A 23845-nucleotide genomic window follows, 5' to 3' on the forward strand; every position below is an offset into this window, starting at 1 on the left:
GAGCTCCAAGTCTTGGGAGGCTGCCCATGTACCACAGCCATGTCCTGACATCACCGAGGACTCTCCCTGGGGGATGTGTGGTTGATCATGAGAGGACACTCAGCGTCCCAGGGCTGACAAGGTAGATGAGCCGTGGGATGCTGTTCCTTATCCACAATAACTCCTGGATTTTAAGTTGTTTGCTGGAAGAGTTGGTTTGCTAGTTCTTCTGAGGCATGTGTGACAGATGAGAAGAGAGAGCACTCTCAACCCTCAGAAAGGAAACATGGCTCTATCTTAGTCCCAAGTAATTATTTCATAGGCCTTTTACTCACAGAAGAATCAGGAGCAAAACTCTGTGTGGCCCATAGCAAGTTCCTTATCTCTTCCCCCCTCCCTCCACATGCACATTGCTCCTGTTTATATGCAGTCTCTTATCATTAGGTCTAAAAACATTTATTACCCTTCTACCTGGCAGGTACTTTTCTTAGATCCTGGAGGTCCTAACATGATGAATAGGCAATAACTCAGAGTCAGCAGAGTCATTTGATAGATGAAGTAGAGATAGTTTATGTATATGTCATGGTAAAGGCTGGGTGAGAGGTATATGTCTAGGTACAACGTGCTTTGAGGGCACAAAAGGGTACTTGATCTAATGAGGAAGGCCAGCCTCTGGAAGGGTAATGCCTGAGGTGAGTATGGATGTGTTAATGGGAGTTAGCCAGGAGAGGAGACTTTCTGGCAGAACAAACAGCAGGCAAAGCAGGCAAGAGATCGTAATGGTATGTGGGGAGGACTTCAGGTACAGTGGCATTGCTAGGGCATAAAAGATTAAGTTGGAAGTGTTGGAGATGAGACCAAAAGATACGGAAGGGGCTGCTTTATTGAATGCCTTGTTTGCTTGACTAAGGGACGTGGACTTTCTTTTGTAGCTTTGGAAAACCATTCATGTAGAATGTGATAGTAAGAACTGCATCGCAGATTATTCCAACTAAAGTATGAACAATGAATGAGGAGAAGAATAGGTAGTTGTTAATTAAATAGTTTAGCTGAGAGACATCAAAGCCCTAAATTATTGCAGTGGTTTTTGAAACATAGATGTGGAAGAAAGATTTGAAATATATTTTGGAAGCAAAATCATGGGGAGAACCTCTGGGTGTGAATGTTTAGGGAAAGGGAAGAGTCTGAAAAAAATGACAGGTTTCCCTAATAACTAGGGCCTAGTTCATAGAATAACCCTAAAAATGTTCCTGTTCTTGTTTTCTAGCTAGAAGCCTTTGTCATCCTTCACACCTGTTGTTCCCCCTCATGGCCATATAGTCACCAAGTCATGAGCGATTTCATGAATCGGTACCTTTGTACTTACTCTTGTATTTTCTTAACTCAGGCCCCATCATCTCTTGCCTGTACCTCCCCTCAAATGTTTCCAAAGGAATCTCCGTTAAAATAAATCTGATCTTTCTCTGTCCCTCAACCTCCCTCCCAGTAAAAACCAAACAAATTCTGAGTGACCTAAATATAAAGTTATAGGGCCTAGTCCTTAAACTTTTTAGGATGCATAGTAATGTTATTCTTTGACAACATACATTTATTTCCCAAATTGCCTTTTTGAACTTGGAACTAGTCTAATAATTTTTTGGTCTTGTCTTATTTACATTGATCATGAGCTGATCGCTGCTGCCTGAATGATGCATTTTATTGTGTTTTTTGGCTAACTTTGTGTCTTTCCCCCACCAGACGGTGAGGCCCTCCAGCATAGGCAGTATGTCTTATTCTTGTCCATGTCTCAATGTTCTGAGTGTTCAGTATTCATCAAATGAATAAATCAGGGTGTTTGGGGGGGAAAGGGAAGCTTTTCTTAGATCACCACCAGAGAAAAACATTAAAGGAAACAAACATAGTAAAATGCCCCCGAACCAAAAGCCCCAAGTAATTTGGGGCAGCCGCTAGACAAGTTGCAACAATCTAAGCACCTGAGAGATAGGCCTTCCACATTATATATTTTGGAACTAGTACTGTTGGGCAAGGTAGCTGTGTCCTAGGAATACTCTGTTGTTCAGAAAACATATATAGTAAGTCCTCTCTTAACAGTGTCAATAGATTCTTGAAACTGTGGTGAAAAAAACAAACACATATAATGAAACCAACTTTACGATAGGCCAACTCAGTGGTCAGCAAACCGCGACTCGCGAGCCACATGCGGCGCTTTGGCCCCTTGAGTGTGGCTCTTCCACAAAATACCACAGCCTGGGCGAGTCTATTTTGAAGAAGTGGCATTAGAAGAAGTTTAAGTTTAAAAATTTTTGACTCTCAAAAGAAATTTCAATCGTTGTACTGTTGATATTTGGCTCTGTTGACTAATGAGTTTGCCGACCACTGGGCTAATTGGTATAAACAAGAGTTAAGCTCCTACAGCATCTTGTCGGTGTTATAATGAAACAACGTTGAGCAAAACTATGTTATTTAAGGACCTGCTGTACTTTGGTGGCTCCTGATCTGTATCAGAGTATAACCAATAGCCGTTTGCTTCTTGAATATTCTGTTTGCTAATTAATTAGTTATATTATATTGATACACGTTTAAAAAGTGGTGCTGTAGGCTTATCTTTAATTCACAGTGTAAAATCTGCTCTTTTAGGCCTGTGATTAGAAATGTGACAAAAAGAAGCTATTCTCATAAATACAGATGGAACTGATTATACGTGATATCTCTCTAAGACAAAATGGAGAAGAAAATGACTTCACGAAGAAGGCCTTATAGATGCTTCTAGAAAGACTTAAAATGTCAAGTTACTGGTCAGTTATTCTATTTCCCAAACACTGTCAAGTTAGCCATTGACTTCTTTCTACCCTTAAAACAGAAGCACATTTTACTTCTGGTTTTCAATACACATCTTGTGACTGAGCTCTAGGAAGGAAAGATTCCTAACTTACTTGGTCATCTCATATTACTTAACTGTTATTACCTCATGTCTCCTGGCATAGTCAGGTATACCAAGGAGTTTAAAAATTCTTCCTTAGGACTAACCTAAATATCTCAGATTCAGTCCATTTCCTTCTGCTATTTCTTCAACTGGAGACGAAGAACAGGTGGTCGCCATGTGACACACTTTGATTTTACAAGCAACTAAAGGAACTTGTAAGATACTTCTTTCACCTCGGATTTCCCTCCTGGTACTTATCATATGCCCATCAGAAGGCCAGGAGCATTTGCATAACAAGATTTCCATGGAGAGTTGAGGGATCATGTAATGAGAAATGACAAAATCCTTATTCAGGCAACATGGCTCTTAGAGGAATATTTAGGCTGTGTGTGCATGCTTGTATGTGTGTGTGCCTGTGTGTGTGTCTATGGGATTGAATTAGAGCTTTTGAGTCTTGGGGTTTTAAATTTCACCTTTGTTATTGTAAATTAATTTTATTCAGATATGCCCATTCATTGGATGAAGTTGTACTTGGTGATATGGAAAAAGACTACTTAGACTGTAAAAAGAAGAAATAGATTGCCCCCATTAGCTTTTGCATTAAAATGAACTTTCTAATTAACTCTAGAGTTTTGTTGATAATATGCAAAATAGATATAAGTTGGGCCCAAACTTTCCTTTTAAGGTTATTTAAGATGACCTCAGTTAATGATCAAAAGGCCATACATAAAAATGAAAGTGAGGATAACTTACAATCACAAATAATTGGTAAACAGTATAGATGGTTACTCTATTCAGTTTAATTGACTGGAAGAAAATTAATATATTCCTTAGTATGAAATTTAACTACCTTTGAAAAACCAGTGACTTTGGGGATTAATTAAATCTGTGAAAATGACAGTACCTAAAATTTATTTATATTGATTGGTGTGTTAATAGTTAGAAGGAAAAATAATACAAATTATTAGTAATAATTCATTTTGAATTTTTTTGTGACCACAGAACTAAGCTTTTAAAGAATTACTTTTGCTAATTCTAGTTGGTAAATTACCTAGTAAAGAATAACCCTATTTTTTCATTGGTGTACATACTTGCTGGAAAATTTTATTTTAGTTTCTCTTCATTATTCATTTTTACGACATGGTTGTTTTAAGTCTCATAATTCGATTAGATTGTCAAAAAATTATTTTTAAGTTTTTTTTTCGGGAAATGGTGAATCACTCCATGCCTTACAACGTAAGCCCACATTTTACTAACCAAAGTCTATTTTGTTTTCCTCTGGTATTCTTTGATAATATTTGAAAGAATTCAGCATTATTTGTGAGTGACAGTTTTGAATTGTAGAATGGTTGTATTCCAGTGAAAATAAAGGAGACTTTTCTCAGTCATCCACTCTTACATGCTGAACAGTTGTCTAAATGTGTCCTGCCAAATACTTTGTTCAGGGTAATTCAGTTTAATAGGGTTAGGTGTGACCAGTCCTCACTAGTTGGCATAATTATAAACATAGTCTAGACTGTCGTGCTCTGCAGGAATGGTAAATTCACAGGATGCAAGATAGAGACTCCAGACTACACAGACCACATTTCACAAGCATTCTCACCGCATTCACATGATACAACAAAGGGGCTTCTTGATTATAAAGCAACAGTGACATGTAGCCATTCACACCTCTGGTACAAACCGCACTGAGCACTGAAATATCCCCAAACGTGTATTTTTGTGAATGAAAATTAAGATTTGTTCCTAAATGTGTGGCGTAAGCCATATGACTTGAAAGTGGCCCAGTGGCGGCAATACCATTCAGCCTCACGTTTAACTTCCAAGATGACAATTTTCGATGCCAGCAACCGGTGACACTTTCTCTCCTTTCTTTGCGCTCTTCATTGTTCTAACCAGTTAATGACATTTTGAGAACAGAATTTTGTCAGCAGAGTCTAAAACCCCAAACTAAATAAGGCAAAGGAACAGCTGTGATAGTGGCAGCTGAAAATGCAAGAGTAGGTGTTTCTCGTGATCCCCACCTTCCTAACTGTTGACTTGACTACCCATAGGCTGTCTTGTCTCTCCAGGGCCGCACCACCAGCGGTCATCAGCCCGAGGTGTTTCTCAGGGTGGGTGCTCCTAGGAAAAGCTTTTGTAGAGAAATGGCCTTGTTTGTGCTTGAAGTAATCAGCTACTCCTTTGTACTCTACTTGCTTCCAGAATGTTTAAGCAGAAGTCATTGACTCTACTGGTAACTGTTACATGGCAGATAAAGTGACCAAGGCCGTGAGTGGTTAAGTTTCCCAGGTAATACAACTAGTGATAAAACCCAGAAGGACGAGTATGACTGTTTGACAGTGTTTATAAAATTGGCTAAGTATCATGATTCATTCAGCATTTGTGCATTGAGCCTTTTTTATGTGGGAAGTACCATGTTAGCTGTAGTCTGGTCCAGGACTTCTCAGCCTCTGCAGTATTCCCGTGATTGGGTTGAATCATTCCATCAAAATCAATGTCTCTTTCTGTCTCTCTGATACACCCACACTCCCTTTCTCTCGTATTTTTTCCTGGGGAGCCCTTCAATCTGGTTCCGCAAATTAGAACTTAGAACCTGCAATCGTGATTTTTTTCTGGAAACTGCAGTTGGAGTTACGGCAGCTCCGGGTCATAGGCTCCACGTCTCCTACCATTACGGCTAGACTCTTGTTGTTAATCCTCACCCGAGGATATTTTTCCAGATTTTTTAGAGAGAGTGGAAGGGAGGGGAAGAGACAGAGAGAGAGAAATATCGATGTGTGAGAGAGAGACACACACATCGATTGGCTGCCTCCCCCACATGCCCAGACCAGGGCCCGGAATTGAGCCTGCAAGCAAGGTGCATGCCTTTGACCAGAATTGAACCCGGAATCCTTCAGCCCTCGGGCTATCACTCTATCCACTGAGACAGCCCGGCTAGGGCACCGCTTAGACTTTTGATGGAGTAGCATCCTGAACTCTGTCCTCTCCCACAACTACTGGAGGGGGCTGGATGACAGTCTGAAGTGCCAGAGAGTTTGCATCCCATGGAGTGAATTTTTTGACCAACGGTTGGCAGATCATCTTGCTTCCTCCTTGCTTACCCGATGAAATGTCCCGAGGCGTGCTGGTTTTGTCAAACCTGAATGGAGATGCGCCATAACGCCTGAGCAACTGGCTGTTTTTCCTCCTCCTTCTGCGGTCAGTGCAGTAACGAGCACTTGGGTTTTCCTTTTCTCCTGGTCTTTTCTTCCCATTTTCACTCACTCTCGCTCCCTAAGGATGGTAAGCAAACTTCGGCAGGCAGGCGTTGCCGCAGGCTGTTTTCCAGGAATTTTGGACAGAGTATTGTATCTAATGTAATATATAAAATTAATTTTCACTTTGCATTGCTTTCACCCTCAGAGTTAAGGGGGGGAAAAATACCTCCGCTGTTTCCGTGAGATACAGTAGTTGTCACATGTGGTCTTATACTTCCATGTTTGTTCTGAGAACAGAAAAACAAAATCCTCTCTGTATTTCAAATGGTGACTTTTTAAAGTTGTGACCTTTCCTCCTACACCTGCAGGAAGCAGGAGGGGAATTTTCTTTCATCTTCACTGTGAGAACCGCAAAGAGCTCCTGGAGGTAAAACCAACAAAATTGTTAGGGGGCTGTGTATGAGGGGCTCCCTGGAGTTTTTATCACTCAGACTTATCCACACTCAGCCTCCTGCAATTCTCCAATTAAGTGCAAGTGTTCCTAGCCCAGTACAGATTCCTGAGGGGATTTCTGCTCCAGGAAATTATAATTCTCGGCATCTGCCTAGTTGGCTCTCGAATTTTAGGGGCAATGGTTTGCCCTGTGACCTCACTACTCTGATGGGTCTTTGTTAATCTTTCAGTTTGCTCAGCTTTTCACTTGTTAGGAAAGGATAGCCAGAAACCAGAAGTCCCCTCTCTTCTCTTTGTTTCCTTCATACCCCCAACCCCTGCTTTTGTTTTTAAGGGGGTGGGAGGAGGGAGTTAAAATGAAGTGCTATAGTTTTAATTTCCCACTTCTTCACGTTACATTTTACTGTACAAATAGCATGAGCTTTGAAATGAGGCAATTGATTTTGGCTATCCACTTTGTCCATGATAAGTTCTCTGATCTTATTAAGATTACTTTTCTTCTTTGGTAATACTTTTATCAAAATGAGGATAATTATTCTCCACTTGTAGGATTTCTATATAGATACTAGTGACCCGGTGCATGAAATTCATGCACATTAAAAGAAAATTAATTAGAGGAAATATTTTAATATTGCTATTTGCCCTTTCTCTAGAATAGAAGTGTCAGAGATGAAAGAAAATTAGTAAAATGTATATGAAAATCTTCCTCCTGTCAGAGTCTGGGGCACGCCATGGGAACCAGAGTCAAGTCCCCGCCCACTCACGTGCACCTCGAAATTACGCAAGACCCCTAGCCAGTTTGGCTCAGTGGATAGAGCGTCAGCCTGCAGACTAAAGGGTCCCAGGCTCAATTCCGGCCAAGGGCACATGCCCGGGTTGTGGGCTCGATCCCCGCCAGTGGGGGACATGCAGCCAATCGATGGTTCTCTCTCATCATTGATGTTTCTATCTCTCTAGCTCTCTCCCTTCCTCTCTGAAATCAATAAAAATATAAAAGAAAAGAAAAAGAAATTGCTCGAGAACCAGACCCGGCCGGCCCCACCCCCATCAAGCCCCACCAGGGCCAGGTCCCCCTGCCTGGCGCTGGGGCGAGGGTTGCAGCCTGAGGTCCCCTGACAAGCCCCGCCAGGCGGGGGGCACGGCCTCAGGTCCCATACCCCAGCCCAGCGCCATGCAGTCTCAGGTCCCTGCTGATTGCTTGTTAAGGCTCGTTACAGGAACCCGGCCTCTGCTGTGGGCGCAGCCATCTTGTGTTACGGAATCCCTGCCTCTGCTGTGAGCATAGCCATCTTTGTTATGATGTGACGGTCAATTTGCATATTCCCTCTTTATTAGATAGGATCTGGTATGCAAAATACTTTATAGCCACTTAAGAAAGGTTGGTTCCTTCTTTCAGTTTTACCCTCAGTCTTAGTTAGCCCAGGCAGCAGTAATGGTCACAAAATGATCATTTAAGAATGGCTAAAATTAATGATAGATCGCATAAAATACTAATTTGTGGGTAAGCTGTCAGTATACCCTTAGAAGACTTCCTCTTTTCTATAATCTAATTTCTGTTCTCTTCTTGGTATCCTTCCAACTTTTGTATTTCTCCTTCTCTTTATACATAGTTCATCTCTTTAAGTAATTTCTATTTTCCTCTCCCACTTTTGGACTGAATTTAATTTTCATTGAAGACATATACTGTTATAGTTTCTTAAAATTATAAAACAAATCATCTCTCTACTCCCACTTTCTCCTCCAAAGTTCTGCTCACCAAAGGCAACCACTTGTAATTCTTGAAGCTGTTTCAAATTTGCCTCCATTTTGCTAAATAATATACTCTCGTTTTTCTTTCTTCAGTTTTAATTAAGTTAACATACATACTATAGAACATGAATATTTAGCACCCTTTTCACATCACAACCAACACTACTTTGTATATATTTCCCCTCCTGCCATCCTGCAAATATATTAAGTCACATTTTTAAAAAATCAGTGTCCAATGTTCACATAATTATTGTTCGTAGATGAGCCATGCTAGGTTATATTGATTACATTTTCTTTCTTGCATGTTTGTATTTCCTGAGTTAATATCTGTTTTACTTTTAAAACACATTAGATATCTTCTTCATTTTACTTTTATTTTTTTTTAGAGGGTTTCCTCTTGGAATGCTCATCTAACTGGTTGCTTGAAAGTTCATAGGCTTGCCCGGCCGGCTGGCCGGCATGGTTCGATGGTTGATTGTCGACCTATGAGCCAGGTCACCGTGGTCGGCAAACTGTGGCTCGCGAGCCACACGTGGCTCTTTGGCCCCTTGAGTGTGGCTCTTCCACAAAATACCACGGCCTGGGCGAGTCTATTTTGAAGAAGTGGCCTTAGAAGAAGTTTAAGTTTAAAAAATTTGGCTCTCAAAAGAAATTTCAATCGGTGTACTGTTGATATTTGGCTCTGTTGACTAATGAGTTTGCCGACCACTGTTTTAGGTAATTCCTTCGCTACCTTTAATTCTATTAGTCAGATGTTGGGTTTTTTGATTAATCTCCTAATTGTCTTATCTTTAAAAAAATATTTTCTCCTTTAGTTTACAGCCCTCTCTTGTGTTTTATTAATTTTCTCATACCTCATTCACATGTTTCTCACATAGCAACCATTCTTATGAGTTTCATGTGTATATTTTTGTTTTATGTTCTTACAAAATTGGTATCATTTTGTATGCAAATTTTGTTTTTTCTTTTACCCTCACAATTGTGTTTTAAGATCCATCCACTTGTAATGTTTTCTTCTAACTTCTGTATAGCATTCCATAGGATACATCTAACTCATTTTATATCCACTAATGAATACCCTATCTCTTGTTCCCACAGATGCATAGCCTCATTCCTGTTTCTTTACGGACTTTTTTGTAAGGATCTTTTTGGAATGCACACACAGAAGCTGGTTCTTAGGGCACACATTTTGCTCCTTAGTAGTGTAACATTTCTTTTTAGAAAGGTTGTACCCCCCTACAGTCCCACCCATAGTACCTAGGGGTTCCTGCATCTCCACTCTATATGTAGTGTTATTCAACTTTCTAACTCTTGCCAATATCTGATAGATATGATGTGATAACTTAATATTTTAATTTGCTTTTCTCTTACTACTTATGAGTTTGAAAAACTCTTCATATGCTTGCCACCCTTTTGGCTTTCCTCTTCTGTGTATTGTTTCTTCATATCCTTCACACATCTATTTCTCTTTGTTTTTCTGTGTGCAGTCTGTAGGAGATCCTTGTGAAATCCTTACCAAATATGAAACCTTTGTTTCTTATGAATATGATCACCTGGTGTGGCAGCGGTGAGCTCATTGGGAATGGGAGGGATGTGTGAATTATGCTGGGGCAACTCACCTGGAAGGAGCCCTTTTGGAATGTCTATATCTGAGCAGATTGAGGAGGAGGGTCTGGGTGGGAAATGGGTTGGGGAGACGGGGGATGGTTGGGTGGAGTCACCCACAGGGCGATATTGCTGTGTAAGTTGTACTAAGATTATCAACAACTTGGGTTTCTGGATACCAGGAATCAGTTGGGCCTCAGGAAACTCCTACACAATATGTGGTTGGAATATCCTTGCATCTGGCCCTTCCGAGGCTCAGAGGTTGTGATGTCACCCTGGGCTGCTGTTCTAGGCAGTGGGTAAATCTCACCACCAGGAGCGGAAGCAGGCTAGCCAGGATGGATATAGTCAGGGCTATATCATATCCTCTCAATGTCCACCGCATTGCCAATTACGAGAATTCCACTTTTTTTTTTTTTTAAATAGAAATGTAGCTATTGGTGTTTAGTACTCTTCATATTACTTTTTCTACTACTGTGCAGTCTTGTGAAGGAGTTTTCAAAATATACTAGTACACATAGTACTTACTTAGCTAATGGTTATTACACTAACATGATAACATATTTGTATAGGGAATTTTTCAGTATCCTGTGTGGCTATCATAACATTAGGATAGTCTTAAAAAGTCTGAAGCATAAATCCTAAATATGTGCTCCATTATTTAAAACAAAAAACAAAAAATTTTTACTTCATTTTAAAAATTTATATCATGGTAACATTAAAATAAAGGTTGCTAAGGCAATTGTTTAAACAAAATGGTGCAGTAGTCTTTTATAGAAAAAAAGTGCAATTAGATAACACTTAAAATTTCTATTTGTGATTTTCTAAATGTTGTAGTCGAATCTATTCTTTATCTTTGGTACCCTCTTGTGGTTAGTGAAGGCATTGGTTTGGTCTTTTTTTCTTTTTAACAATTGTGTATAATTTAATATTTTTATCTGTAATATGCTTGTAGCTATAACTATTTGACAATTTTCATTACATATAATAACTTTAAGAGTAAAATTGGCACTTGGAATTTGTGCTGTAATGATTTCCTCTCCTTCCTCACTTCAGTGTGTGTGACGTCACCACAGTTGCTAAGCTTAAAAGCTCATTAATAGTATGATCACTATGCTCAGAATAAATCAGCGTAGTCTGGAAAACAGAATGAAGACCTAGAACTTACCTTATACTTTCTCCAATTCTAATTAGGCTCGGGGACTAATTTGTCCTTTATGATTATCTATATTTAAGTACTTTATCATATACATACTTATCACACATACATGCCTATATATGTCTTCATTTTTAATGATTACCTAGTTCAAATGCAGTCACCATTGATTTACAGAAAATGTACCATTATAATATAGCATTTTATGAATCATTCCAAGACAATAAGAAGATGTGATAGGCTCTGGATGGTGTGTTTCAGTTAGTTGGAGCTTCATCCATACACCAAAAGGTTGCTGGTTTTGATTTTTGGTTAGGGCATATACCCAGGTTGTGGATTTGGTCCCTAGTGGGGGCATGTGTGGGAGGCAACCAATCGATGTTTCTCTCTTTCTCACTCTCCCTCCCCCTCCCTTTCCTTTCCTCCCTTCTCTCTAAGATCAATAAAATAAAAATACGAAGTCAGTGATCATGCACAGCATTTAGTAAAGATTCATGGGTTATTGTTCCCTTCTCTCTGTAGCACTAGTTTCAGAGAAAATTCTTAGCTTGATATTCACAACAAGTAAACAGAGACAAGAGGTAGCTGTATGGTGTTAAGTGGTTAAGTCCAAATAGACTTGGCTTACAGGAGCAATAAATCATGACTTTTTAGTGGAGATGTGAGTTGCAAGAAGCGTGCTTTGTTTTCAGAAACATGCTTCCTTAGATTATAGTTGTCCTTCATGTGGCCTGCTCTGCAAACACAACTCTTTAATTTTATGCTCCAGCTGAGTGAGTTTTTGTTGTCTATATCTTTGGAACCTTTGAGTAGATCTTTTTTGCTGGCCCGATGGTGTGAAGGGCCAGGGTTTGAATAAGAATCCAGGAAGTGCTTCTGGGAATAACTTTTATATTGCCAGGAATTCTGATGTGTTAGCCCTGAATTAACATTTCCAAAAATGCCATCAAACACTGACTGAAAACAAAGATGCGAGTGTAGCCACCACAGCTGTGTTCTCTTCTCCTTCAATCAGTTTCTTCTTTTATGTAGTGAGAAATTTTAAGCCTGCATTGTAAGATGAAAGTGAATCAGTTTTATGTACTATACCATGATGCAGCTGGTTGCCCCCAAATGAGAATGTGCCATTGGGTTTGAGTTAATGCCATTTCTGCAGAATATTCTCTTGTAACATGGCTATTGACTTTTTGAGCAAATGGAATATCAGTGAGGGACTATTGTGGCCAGTTCTATAAGAGGAAGAATTTCATCTTTTCATTAAATATTTCTTGAGCTCTCCCTGAGATATGCAATTTTAAGGAGGATAGGGTATATGTAAAGGTCTGTGCTGCAACATAGAACATGAACACCATAAGAAACCCATATATAAAGCTGTATGAGCATTCAGAAGGGAGAGAGAGAGTTGGTGGAGGGGACTTGTCAATGGTGTCTATTTGAGCTAGATACTAAATGTAGATATAACTCAAATAGGTTGAAATTGGAAGAAATGAGCATTTATGTCAAAGGGGAGATGGCCTGGGGAGAAAAAAAGAAAAGGATAGGAGCTCAAAAGGGGCTAGGAGAGAGACCTTGGAGAAGTAGATTGGGCAGGTGAATTGTGAGCATGAAACGCCGGTTTAAGAGTAACATCACTGAGCAGAAGATGCGATGCTCACCCAGGTGTCTGTCCCCTCAGTGGAGCGGACACGCTTCTCCTGTCTGAGCCTTGGGCTTCCTTGCTTCCTTTCGGTTCTGCTTATTTTGGTATGTGAGTTCCTCAACAGACCTCTTTTGGATTTATTTTCAATTGTGTTTCTCTTAGTAGGACCACAATTTTCTCTTTAGGTGATAAGAATCCTTGGAGGATTTATACCCGCCCCCCTCATTTACAGGTATAGTGCTGTAAAGTACAAACCTATCAGTACTTCTTAAATGGTCTAAAAGGGATTTGAACTTCTATAGCAGAAGCCTACTTACTCTTTCCATTCAATGCAAGCTTTTCCCTCCATTCTTCCCTTTTTCCCCTCCTTGCCCCATCCATCCATCATCCATCCATCAATTCATCCATCTATCCATCCATCCATTGTTTGTTTGTTTTTTAAAAATCTTTATTGTTGAAAGTATTACATATGTCATCCCCCCCCCCTTTTTTTTTTTTTGCTGGAAGAGGTTAATGGGGGTGGTTAGGGGATATCCATTATTTTTAATTTACCTTTTCCAAATTCTTATGCAAATAATGAAGCAAAACATTATGCATAATAATTATGGAGATTGATTTTTAAAATTTTATTTTTCGCCCAGCTGGCGTGGCTCAATGGTTGAGTGTCGACCTATGAACCAGGAGGTCACAGTTATATTCCCAGTCAGGGCACATTCCTCTCTGAAATCAATTAAAAAAAATATGTTCTTAAAAAATTTATTTTTTAATTACAGTTGACACACAAGCTCCTATTAGTTTAAGGTGTACAATATAGTAAAGGCTGTGAAAAATAACAGTGCGTGAATCTCTGGATGGGAGAAATAGGAACCTGCATTTTGAATAGGCTTAACCTTTTGCACTGGAATGTCGAGTGTGACTCGACACGGTTAGCATTAGAATAAAGGAATCTAGAAAAAAGCAAGCGAGTGCAAAGGGTTAAAGATACCTGACTCTGATTAAAGTGGTTCAGAGATTGTCTTTCCAGAAACACTGAAATAAAAGCAAAGAGTAGTACTACTCTGGCCCATGAAATTTGAGTGTGGTTACCAAGTATTTATTTCAGAGGGTCTCATGAATGGAGAAAACATGCGTATTTATGGTTGGAGAAGATTATATGCCCAGGCATGTCCTGTTTCTTTTGGGATTTTATTGCATTTGCATTTCGATAGAAGCATGTGATAAAATGAAAGGTACTAGTAAAGTTATCCTGCTTCTCCTCAAAAGGCCCTCCTGGTTACAGCTACCTCTTCAAATCAAAAACATAATTTTTAGGCATAAGCGAAGGTTAGTTATTAGTTATGTTGAGTAGTGATACATATGTTGCTAATCCCTTTGATTTGACTTTAAGCTGTCTGATTTAATGATTTTATGCCTTTAAACGTCTGTTTTCTTCCTTGTTAAGAATGAGTTGTTTGAAATATCAAGTATCTTTTTGTGGCTGGGAAATAATGATTTCTGGAAAAGGCTCTGTGCCCGTGGTTCTCTAAACTGGCTATATATTATCTCAACCGAATCACTAAAAAGCCTAAAGGAGACATTTTCTTTATTTGAGAATCAATTATAAAGTGCTCAAAGGGATTCTACTACAGCCAGTCTGACCCCTCCGTAAGAGATAATTCCATGACCACCTCTGAGAGAATACAAATGCCAATGACTGTTGTTTCATGTCCTTCTTTCTACTCTGCTTCATATAGTTTTGCCTGTATTTGGAGTTCACTAATCCTTATTTTATTTGATGTTTGATGAGAGTGGTGAAAATTGAGGTTTTCTTGAGGCTCTAATTTGAATGTTTATGGCTGTGTGTGTTTTTTGTTATTGTTATCCCCAGGATGGGAAGAAGAAGTTTGACAAGGAGAGTGAAAAATACTATTCTATTCTTGACAAACATTTAAATTTGTCTGCGAAGAAAAAGGAGTCTCATTTGCAAGAGGTAAGCTTTTCCCATAGAAAAGGGGGCATTAGCATTAAGTCCTGTGAAGTCCAAATGTCCAAAGGTAGCAGTACCTCAGAATCTGCTAGTCTTTAGTTTAAAAAAGTAGATAGTTCACTGAGCATTTACTATGGACAGGCCCTGTGCTGAACATTTTTCATGCCTTATGACATTAAATGTTAACAGTTCCAAATGAAAAGATAGTGTTTTCTTCAACAGTAAGAAAGAATGAAACAAAACTTTTTCATTTTCTTCTGTTGGGCATATTTTAATGGCAGAACCTACCAAATACTTGTTATAGCTTTTGTGTTAAGTTGAAAATATCTGTTTTTAAGGCGTTGCCTCAACATTGGGGTGGGGGGAGAAATTCAATTATTTTACATCGATTGTCTTAAAAGAACAGGCAACAGAAATATTTTACTAACCTGTATGCATATAAGCAGTCCAATTATTCATTCTTTCTGAAATATCTGTCCTTTTCATTGGTAGTGTTTTAACTATAATTAGTAAAATCTTGTAGTCCTTTTACCAAGGCATAATGCAGTTTTAGTTCTGCTGATGGGAGATGGGTGTTTTTGTTTTGTTTTGTTTAATGGACTTTCTTGGTCATTTTCATCCTAAGAACAACAAAAAATCTTGACACTCCACCACGCTTTTCCCTGGATCTACCATGGTTGTCTCAGAGCTGCAAGAAGGGAGTCAGGTGGTCGCACCCTGGGCTCCACACCTTCACAGAGAATCATAGGAGACTGCCACTCGGAGTCTCCCCGTCTCTTCTCCCTCCTCTCTCTGTACTTGGAGGTGTCATTCCCAGAACCGCTTCTGAATGCCTCATCCTGATCCAGCGAAGCCAATGAGCGCTTTTCCAATTCACCCTGGTCCTCTGCTCTCTGTATTCTTTCTGCTATTTCTCGTACCTCCACATTCAGCCACGGGAGGGTTATTTTGCTTCTGATTCCTTTTTTCTACACTTTCATTGAGGGAATTGAATTTCTTCATTTAAATATATTTCATATTGGGAAGTCCTGTTATTTAAACTTGAGTTCATTATAACCTATATTGTGTTACTAGCACCTGCTATTAAAAAAGGATAATTGAACATATAATTGTGTGCCCATGGAAAGGTTTTGTAGCTAAATGAAATGAGGAAAAAAAAACTGTCATTAAGAAAAATGAATATTTTAAATTTTCAACGGCATATTTAATTTTATGAGGTATTATATTTACAATTTAATATTCCATTGACATGTCCCATACTACTACTACTTCTTCTCCTCCATTCCACCCCCTCCCTCCCCCACCTCCGCCCTCCACCCCCACCCCCCTGCTTTCTTGACTCTTCTGTTTACTCCATGCTTTGGTTATGTTAACCTTTGGTCTTGCCCAAATTATTCAAGTCTGGGCATACCTCAGGACCTTTGCACTTATTGTTGTTCTACCTGGAAAGCTCTTATTAAACCTACATCATTTCATCATCCATCCCTTCCTCCCTCCTTTCCTCCCTTCCTTCCTTCCTTCCTTCCTTCCTTCCTTCCTTCCTTCCTTCCTTCCTTTTTTCTTAAATTTTATTCCTGCCCATTCCCCTGCCCCCCTGATTCTGGCATCCACCAATCTGTTCTCTTTACCTGTGAACTTTTATTTACTTATTTTTTGGGGTTCCACATATAAGAGATATCATATGGTATTTTTTTGTGTCTGATTTTTCATTTAACATTATGCCCTCAAGGTCCATCCAGGTTGTCAAAATAGTAAGATTTTATTTACTTATTTTGACTGACCAATGTTCACAATTTATTTATTTATTATCCATCTATGGGCATTTAGGTTGTTTCCATATTTTGGCTGTTGTAAATAACTCTTCAATGAACATGGGGGTGCATACATTTTTTTGAATTAGTGTTTTTGTTTTCTTCAGATAAATGCCAAAAGTGAAATTGCTGAAGCATAATGTAGTTTTGTTTTTTATTTTTTTAGTAACCTCCATAATTTTTTTATAGTGACTGCACCAATTTAGATTTTTACCAACATTTGTTTTATTATAGCAATTCTAACCAGTGTGAGGTAATATCTCATTGTGATTTTAATTTTCATTTCCCCGATGATTAATGATGTTGAGCATCTTTTCATGTCTCTGTCGGTCAATATGTATGTCTTTTTTGGTAAAAATGTTTATTCAGATCATCGGTTTTGTAATAGGATTGTTTGTGTTTTGCTCTTGAGTTGTATGAATTCTCTATATGTTTTGGATATTAGCCCCTTATCACATATATGATTTGCAAATATTTTCTTCTATTTAGTACATTGCCTTTTCCTTTGCTGTGTAGAAGCTTTTTAAAAAATATTTTTATTGAATTTTAGAGACAGAGGAAGGGAGAAGGAGAAAAAAACATCAATGTGAGAGTGGAACATTTGTCGGCTGCCTCCTGCATGCTTCCTACCTGGGATCGAGCCTGCAACACAGGGCATCTATCCTGACCAGAATTGAACCAGCCACCTTTTGGTGCAGCTGAGCCACACTGGCCAGGGCTGTGCAAAAGCTTTTTAGTTCGATGTAGTCCCACTTAATTTGTTTTTACGTTTGTTGCCTTTGCTTTTGGTTTGAGATTTAAAAAATCATCACCAAAATCTATGTCAAGGAGCTTATCACCTATGCTTTTCTTCTAAGCAATTATGGTTGTAGGTCTTATGTTCAAGTCTTTGATCCATTTAAGCTAATTTTTGGAATGGTGTAAGATAGTGATCGAATTTCGTTCTTTTGCATCTGGCTGTCCACTTTTCCAAGCACCATTTGTTGATGACACTGTTCTTTCCCCATTGTATATTCTTGGTTTCTTTTTCATAAATTTATTGGCCATTTATGCATGGGTTTATTTCTGGGCTCTGTTCTGTTCCATTCATCTGTTTGTCTGTTTTTATGCCAAGACCATACTGTTTTATATACTACTAGAGGCCCGGTGCATGAAATTCATGTATGGGGAGGGTCCCCTTAGCCCAGCCTGCAGCCTCTCCAATCCGGGACCCCTTGGGGGACAGCCCTCTCACAATCTGGGACCGCTGGCTCCTAACATCTCACCTGCCTGCCTGCCTGATCGCCCCTAACTGCTGGCCTGGTCACTCCTCACTAACCCTCCTGCTGGCCTGGTCGCCCTACGCAGCCTGCTGTTCAGTCATTTGGTCGTCCCTCACTAACCCCCCTGCCAACTTGGTTGCCCCACACAGCCTGCTTGTTCAGTCATTTGATCGTCCCTCACTAACCCCCTGCCAACCTGGTCATAGGCAGCCATCTTGTGAGGGCATGAGGGTTAATTTACATGTTACCTCTTTATTATATAGGCTGTCCACTGTTAGTGATGGTATGGGAAAATGAGCACACTTTTGCTTCTCTGGTAGGAACAAAATTATTCAATTATTCTTGAGGTAAATTTGATGACATGTTTCAACAAATTTGAAATGTAAAATATAGTTGAAATGATTTCTGTTGATAGGAATTTACCCAAGAGAAATGGTCAAAATGAGCATAAAAATAAATTGTGGTGTTGATGTAAGATAACTCTTGCAATGCAAAAATTTAGAAATATCTGAAATGACACAAAAGAATGATTGGGGCCTAGCTGTAGTGTGGCTCAGTTGGCTGAGCATCTTCCTATGCACCAAAAGGTTGCTGGTTCGATTCCTGGTTAGTGCACATACCTGGGTTGTGGGTTCAGTCCCCAGTCTGGGCGTGTGTGGAAGGCAACCAATCAATGTTTCTCTCTCTCTCTCTCTCTCTCTCTCTCTCTCTCTCTCTCTCTCTCTCTTCCTCTCTGTAAGCATGTCCTTGGGTGAAGGTTAAAAGAAGAAGAAGAAGAATGATTCTTACAATCTTTACATTTCTCTGTTATAGTAATGAGTAAACTTATAATAATGAATCTATAATATTTTTATAGTTAGGATAAAAGAAACCCCTTGAGGAACCCAGAAATTGGGTTTTCACGTGTCTCTAAATATGCTTTGAGCAGGGTCCTCTTATCCCTGCCTCCTAAAGAAAGGGAATCCCTTAGTTTCTACCCTTATTCCTCTATTCATATCCTTAAGTTTGTGTCCCCGACATCTCTTCCATTTCCATACTGTCCTTATAACATCCCAATCAGCATCTCAGGGTGTAATTTCATCATGTTGACCAACTTCATGCTCTGAACTTGATCACTTCTTAGTGACACATTGAAATCGCACATATCACCATTTTCTCAAATTTGTTCCTACTTCTCCTTTCTTTAATTCTGTTAATGCTGGTGTTTCTCATATTAAAATTATTTTTTACTTTTTTCCCCTCCCTTCTCACACCCACGTCCTTGTTTCTCACATCCTTCAGCTTCTCTTTCTTACTGATGTATACCAAACATCTTCACCCCTACTAAATAAGAGGTCTCCCTACAGTCACAGGCACCCAGCCGCACCATTGAATCAGTATATTCTCTACTGTCCTCACGTTAATCTTCCTGGAATTCTACTTTGATCTCATCAACACCTTCCTCAAGCTATTGTAGTGTCTACGGATAAAGTTTGCACACATTCTCTCTTTTCTGCCTTAACTCTCATTTCTGACTAAACTCTTTGATCAACCAAAACATAACTTTTCTGGACAGGTATAAACTATTGTTTGTACCTGTTCCCTCACTCAGATTCTTCTCCTTTTATCTCCACTTACTCTAAACTCCCATTCTTCAGTCCAGCTTAAATCATTTCCCCTCTGAGAATGAGGATGTGTGTATGTGTTTTTCTCTATTTTAATCAGATCGCTTATTGTAGATGGGGAGTAATTTAGGTTTCTGCAGAACTATATAGTTTTCTTACGTAATGAACTTGGTTTCTTACTAGGATGACTTTACTGTCCCCTTTTGCCTTGTAAACAATAGTTTGTACCTGTTGTTTGGGCATAATTATTACTGGTGTTCCCTTTCCGTTTAAAAACTTTGGACAGTAAATTATATGGTTATCCTATTTATCCAGTACAGAATACAAAGCAACAGTTGCCAGTGGGTTTATAAGCAACTGTCTGCTAGTGAATAACATACTATATGAGCTTAAGTACTAACGGGATTCATTGCAAGTAAAGAATGTCTTTAAAAAAATACCTTGCACTGAAGAGAAATTAAGCTGTTATAGTCTCTAAGCACTGTACATTCTAGATGACCTTTCAAAGCAGGCTTGGTACAACAAATGCATCTAGATTTGAGGTGATGGGAATTCAAGCAGGTTTGGAATTCATCTAGATTGGAGGGGATGGGAAATACCTATAATTGGCAGATGGCAAGAGTCATCCTTTCTCTTTTATCCTTCTTGGTGCCCCCACGCCCCTTTGATGAGATGGACTTGTGCAAGGCAAATGAGTTTCTGAGGAAATGACTTACTACCCCCAGATTTCATGATTCGCTAGGACTCGTGGCTATGGTTTTCCTGCAGTGAAAAGATATGAAGGAAACTCAGCAAAGGATGCATAGGGCGAAGTCTGGGCATGAGCTTCCAAGAGTCCTTTCCCAGTGGAGACATTACAGGACACACTTAATTCCACTAAGTAATAAGTTGTGAAGAAACATGTGAAATGTTGTCTATTAGAAACTCAATATAGACCGAGCACCCATGGTTTTTACTGGGAGGTGGTCACGTAGGCACCTTCTGCTCGTCATGGTCCCAAATTCCAGAGTCCCAGAGGAAATGCAGGTGTTTAAAATAAACCATATTGTTTGCACACATTGTTTTGACATCCTGAGCTGCTCTTATCAATTAGGCTGGTGGGAACGCTCCCAAAATCAACATTCCCAGACGCAGCCAAGGGCCAGCCTGGGAGCAGGCCTCCCAGGACAGCACCCGCGCCTGCCGTGGGCTTTGCTTCACAGCTTTGTTGCCCAGAAATAATCGCACACGTCGTAAAGGTGGCCCGGCATTCTAGTTTGTTCCCATGCGCTGGTCAACACAACCCATGCCGTTATCGTTTCAAGTAAATAGGAAGACCTTCAGAAGTAACTTGTGGCATAGAATGCTATCGCTGAGACGAAAAAATATTCTTGTGGCCTCTCCACCAGTGGTGTCCTGGCGCTCTCTGTTGGAGAGCCGATTTTCCCATCTCCTTCTCACTCCCTCATTCACTGATGTTGGGTTTGTGGTTTGGAACTGGCTGTTTGGGGAATATTTACACCACAGAAACCAGCCAGTACTGCAAATCCGGCTCCCCACCCCCCCCCCACGAGAGCCAGCTGCTAAACATTTATTAGCATACCACTAACTATACCTCCTTACCCTTCCTTCTATAAATAGTGCGCTCTCGTAAGCTGTGGTAAGAAAATGCCTGATTTGTGTAGAATGCTGATTGCCTTTGTGTTGGTGTGTATATCTTTTCTTGTTTAGAAATTATCTTTGGGAGCTTGGAAGCTTCTGGTTCACATTTCCTACCTGATTTATATGTTCTTTTTGTATATTAGTTTAGAAAGTTGGAACGCTCAACTTTAAAAAAACTCCCTATTGAGCTGCTTATAATACTGGGTTATTTTTAATTATATGAATAAATGCATAGTAAGTATATATCATTATTTTTAAAGGCATTTCAAGTGAAGTTTTAAGATGCTGTGATGTCCAAGCCAGTAAACCTAATTTTATCTTTTTTTTTAAAGCTTCTCTTTGTGAAATTGTCATTATAAAATAGCTCCAAAGTTATATTCTATTCCCAAATTGTTATTGGCAGATACTTTGTATTCCAGAGAGCACCCCCCCCCCTTTTTTTTTTCCATCTGCTTTTAGTAATCTCAGCTGGCAGCGGGGAGTATGTAATGGCATGAAAAGTAAAATCATGACTCTTTTTTTTTTTTAATTGATTTTTTTAGAGACGGGGGAGGGAGAAGAGAAAGAAAGAGAAAGAGAAACATCAATGTGAGAGAGATACATCATTGGTTGCCTCCCGTACACTCCCTGACCAGGGTTTGAACCAACTTGGGTATGTGCCCTGACTGGGAATCAAACCTATGACCTTCCATTGCATGGGAGGATGCACCAATTGACTGATTCACACAGGCCAGGGCATGCCTCTCCGTTAAAAACCAGTTTTAAAAAGGGCATATGAGGGTGGTAGTGGGCATAGAAGAGGGGAGAGAGGTAGCATAAAAAAGAAAACGAAATTGTCTCAATAACCATTTTCTTACACTTTATCAATCGAACCTTACTGTGTCCATGAAGAAAAAATGTGCATGGCATTGATGGAGTATGAATCACTAGGTTAGAACCATGGAAATTTTTTGGCTCTGCTATCAGTATTATCTTTCTAAGGGATTACCTAATGATGTGGCTTGCTGCTTAATATTCTCAGATAATTTGTTCTCAGTTAAATCCACATTTGCTATGCAGTGTTCAAGGTCTCTGACAGTGTGATGCTAATCTTACTTCTCCTTCCTTCCCTCCGCTTATTTACTCTGTTGGCAAACCCTGTCAAACTCATTCACGGTTCTTTACTTTTTTATGGGAGTGACTCTTTTTTTAAAAAATCTTTGACTACTCACTGCCAGTTGTTCATCTTAAAAATCAACTCAAACCACCACCATTTCCCCCCAGAACTTAAAGCTCTTTTTTTTTATGATCCTGTAGATTTTCAAATACTTTTATATACCTCTTCCACATTATTTTAAAAAATGATCTGACTGTTGTATGCTTACTCTGTTGTTGTTTTTCCCCTCCCACCCCATATACTATAGTTCTTACGGACAAGGGCTGTGTTTTCCTAGTGTCTGTATTCCCAGGACATAATAACAATTGCTATATTAAAACTTTTGGCAGGACTTAATTTTAATAAAATTTTCAGAATGGAACAGGATTTGAGCTCCTCTCTAATATAGAACCATTAATCATTACTCCCTGTGTCATGGTTTGCCTTTTTTGCACTCTTTAGGCAGATACACAAATCGACCGAGAACATCAAAACTTCTATGAAGCATCGCTAGAATATGTCTTTAAGATTCAAGAAGTTCAAGAAAAAAAGAAGTTTGAATTTGTCGAACCGGTAAGTTTTAATTTCCCTATAAAATAGTAAGTCCAGTATATCCTGTGGGAAAATATTGCAGTGTTTTTCTGTTGAAACTTACGATTTTTAAAAATAAAAAGGGAGACGGGAATGTGGGAGGAGCAAATAGGTGGGCACTTTTGGGGCAGAAAAACTATTGTATGAAACTGTGATGGTGGACACATGTCATTACAGATTAGTGAAAACCCATAGAATGTACAACACAGACTGAATCCCTAATGTAAACTATAGATTTAATTGATAATGATGTGTCAGTACTGGATTGTCATTTGTAACCAGTTTTCCTCACTAATGCAAGATGTTCATGACAGGGAAACTGTCTGAATAGGCGCTGAGGGACTATATGGGTACTCTTAATTTCTGCTCAATGTTTCTATAAACTGAAAACTGTTCTAAAATAGCCCACTGATTTGAAAGAATTAAGAACAGAAGGGTGTTTATGACATATACCTAAGCAAACACACCTCACCACTAAAGCGACCCACGCGCCAGCGCTTTAGGTGAGGGGAGAAGGCATAGGCCACGTCTCTTCCTTCGTTCCCGCCACCGCCTTGCAAGGCTGGGACTTGTCTGACTTTCCAGTGAAGTCATTTATTTTGCTAAGTCAGTGTGAAAAGTAATGGATTCCCTAATGCAAACCGCATTACAGAAATGAGCAGGTGGCTGGTCTTTATAGGCTTGCTTCATTTTCTTCCCAAGTAATACCCTAATATGTTGCAATATTGGCGACGTGGGCATATTCAGGAGAGAGCATCTGTGATGAATAAAGGTAAGTTCTACAGTCGAGATTGCCTTCCGTTAGTAGATAACGCTCAGATTCCATGAGATGAGAGGACAGTGATAGTAAAATATATTAAGTAATCAAATATACATACAATGTAAGCCATACTTTTCTTCCTATGTCGGTCATTGTGTGAAGAAAAAAAATCTATTTGTAATCAGAAAACACATTCTTCCTATTGTGGAGGAAGTGATAGGGAAAAGGGAAGGAAAAACACACTTCAAAATGTATTTGCCAAAATGTATTTCCCGATGGAAACCCTTCTGTGATGCCCTGAAGATGGCGGGAAACGGAGACAGCAGAGGCTGGGCCGTGTCCAGTCCCTGTGTGGCTCAGCACCCCGCTTC

At 39.5% G+C, this 23845-nt stretch overlaps 1 protein-coding gene across 1 annotated transcript in view; it reads left to right on the plus strand.

Moving 5' to 3' along the window:
* ARHGAP42 (Rho GTPase activating protein 42) overlaps positions 1-23845 on the plus strand; it is a 251835-nt gene that overhangs the window by 168394 nt on the left and 59596 nt on the right. The window contains exons 5-6 of the mRNA XM_079787754.1: positions 14572-14673; positions 22586-22696. Coding sequence (XP_079643880.1) covers positions 14572-14673; positions 22586-22696 — 213 coding nt within the window. The remainder of the gene's footprint in view (positions 1-14571; positions 14674-22585; positions 22697-23845) is intronic.

Source organism: Cnephaeus nilssonii (genome assembly GCF_951640355.1).
Source record: "Cnephaeus nilssonii genome assembly, chromosome: 13".
Classification (NCBI taxonomy): Eukaryota; Metazoa; Chordata; class Mammalia; order Chiroptera; family Vespertilionidae; genus Cnephaeus; species Cnephaeus nilssonii.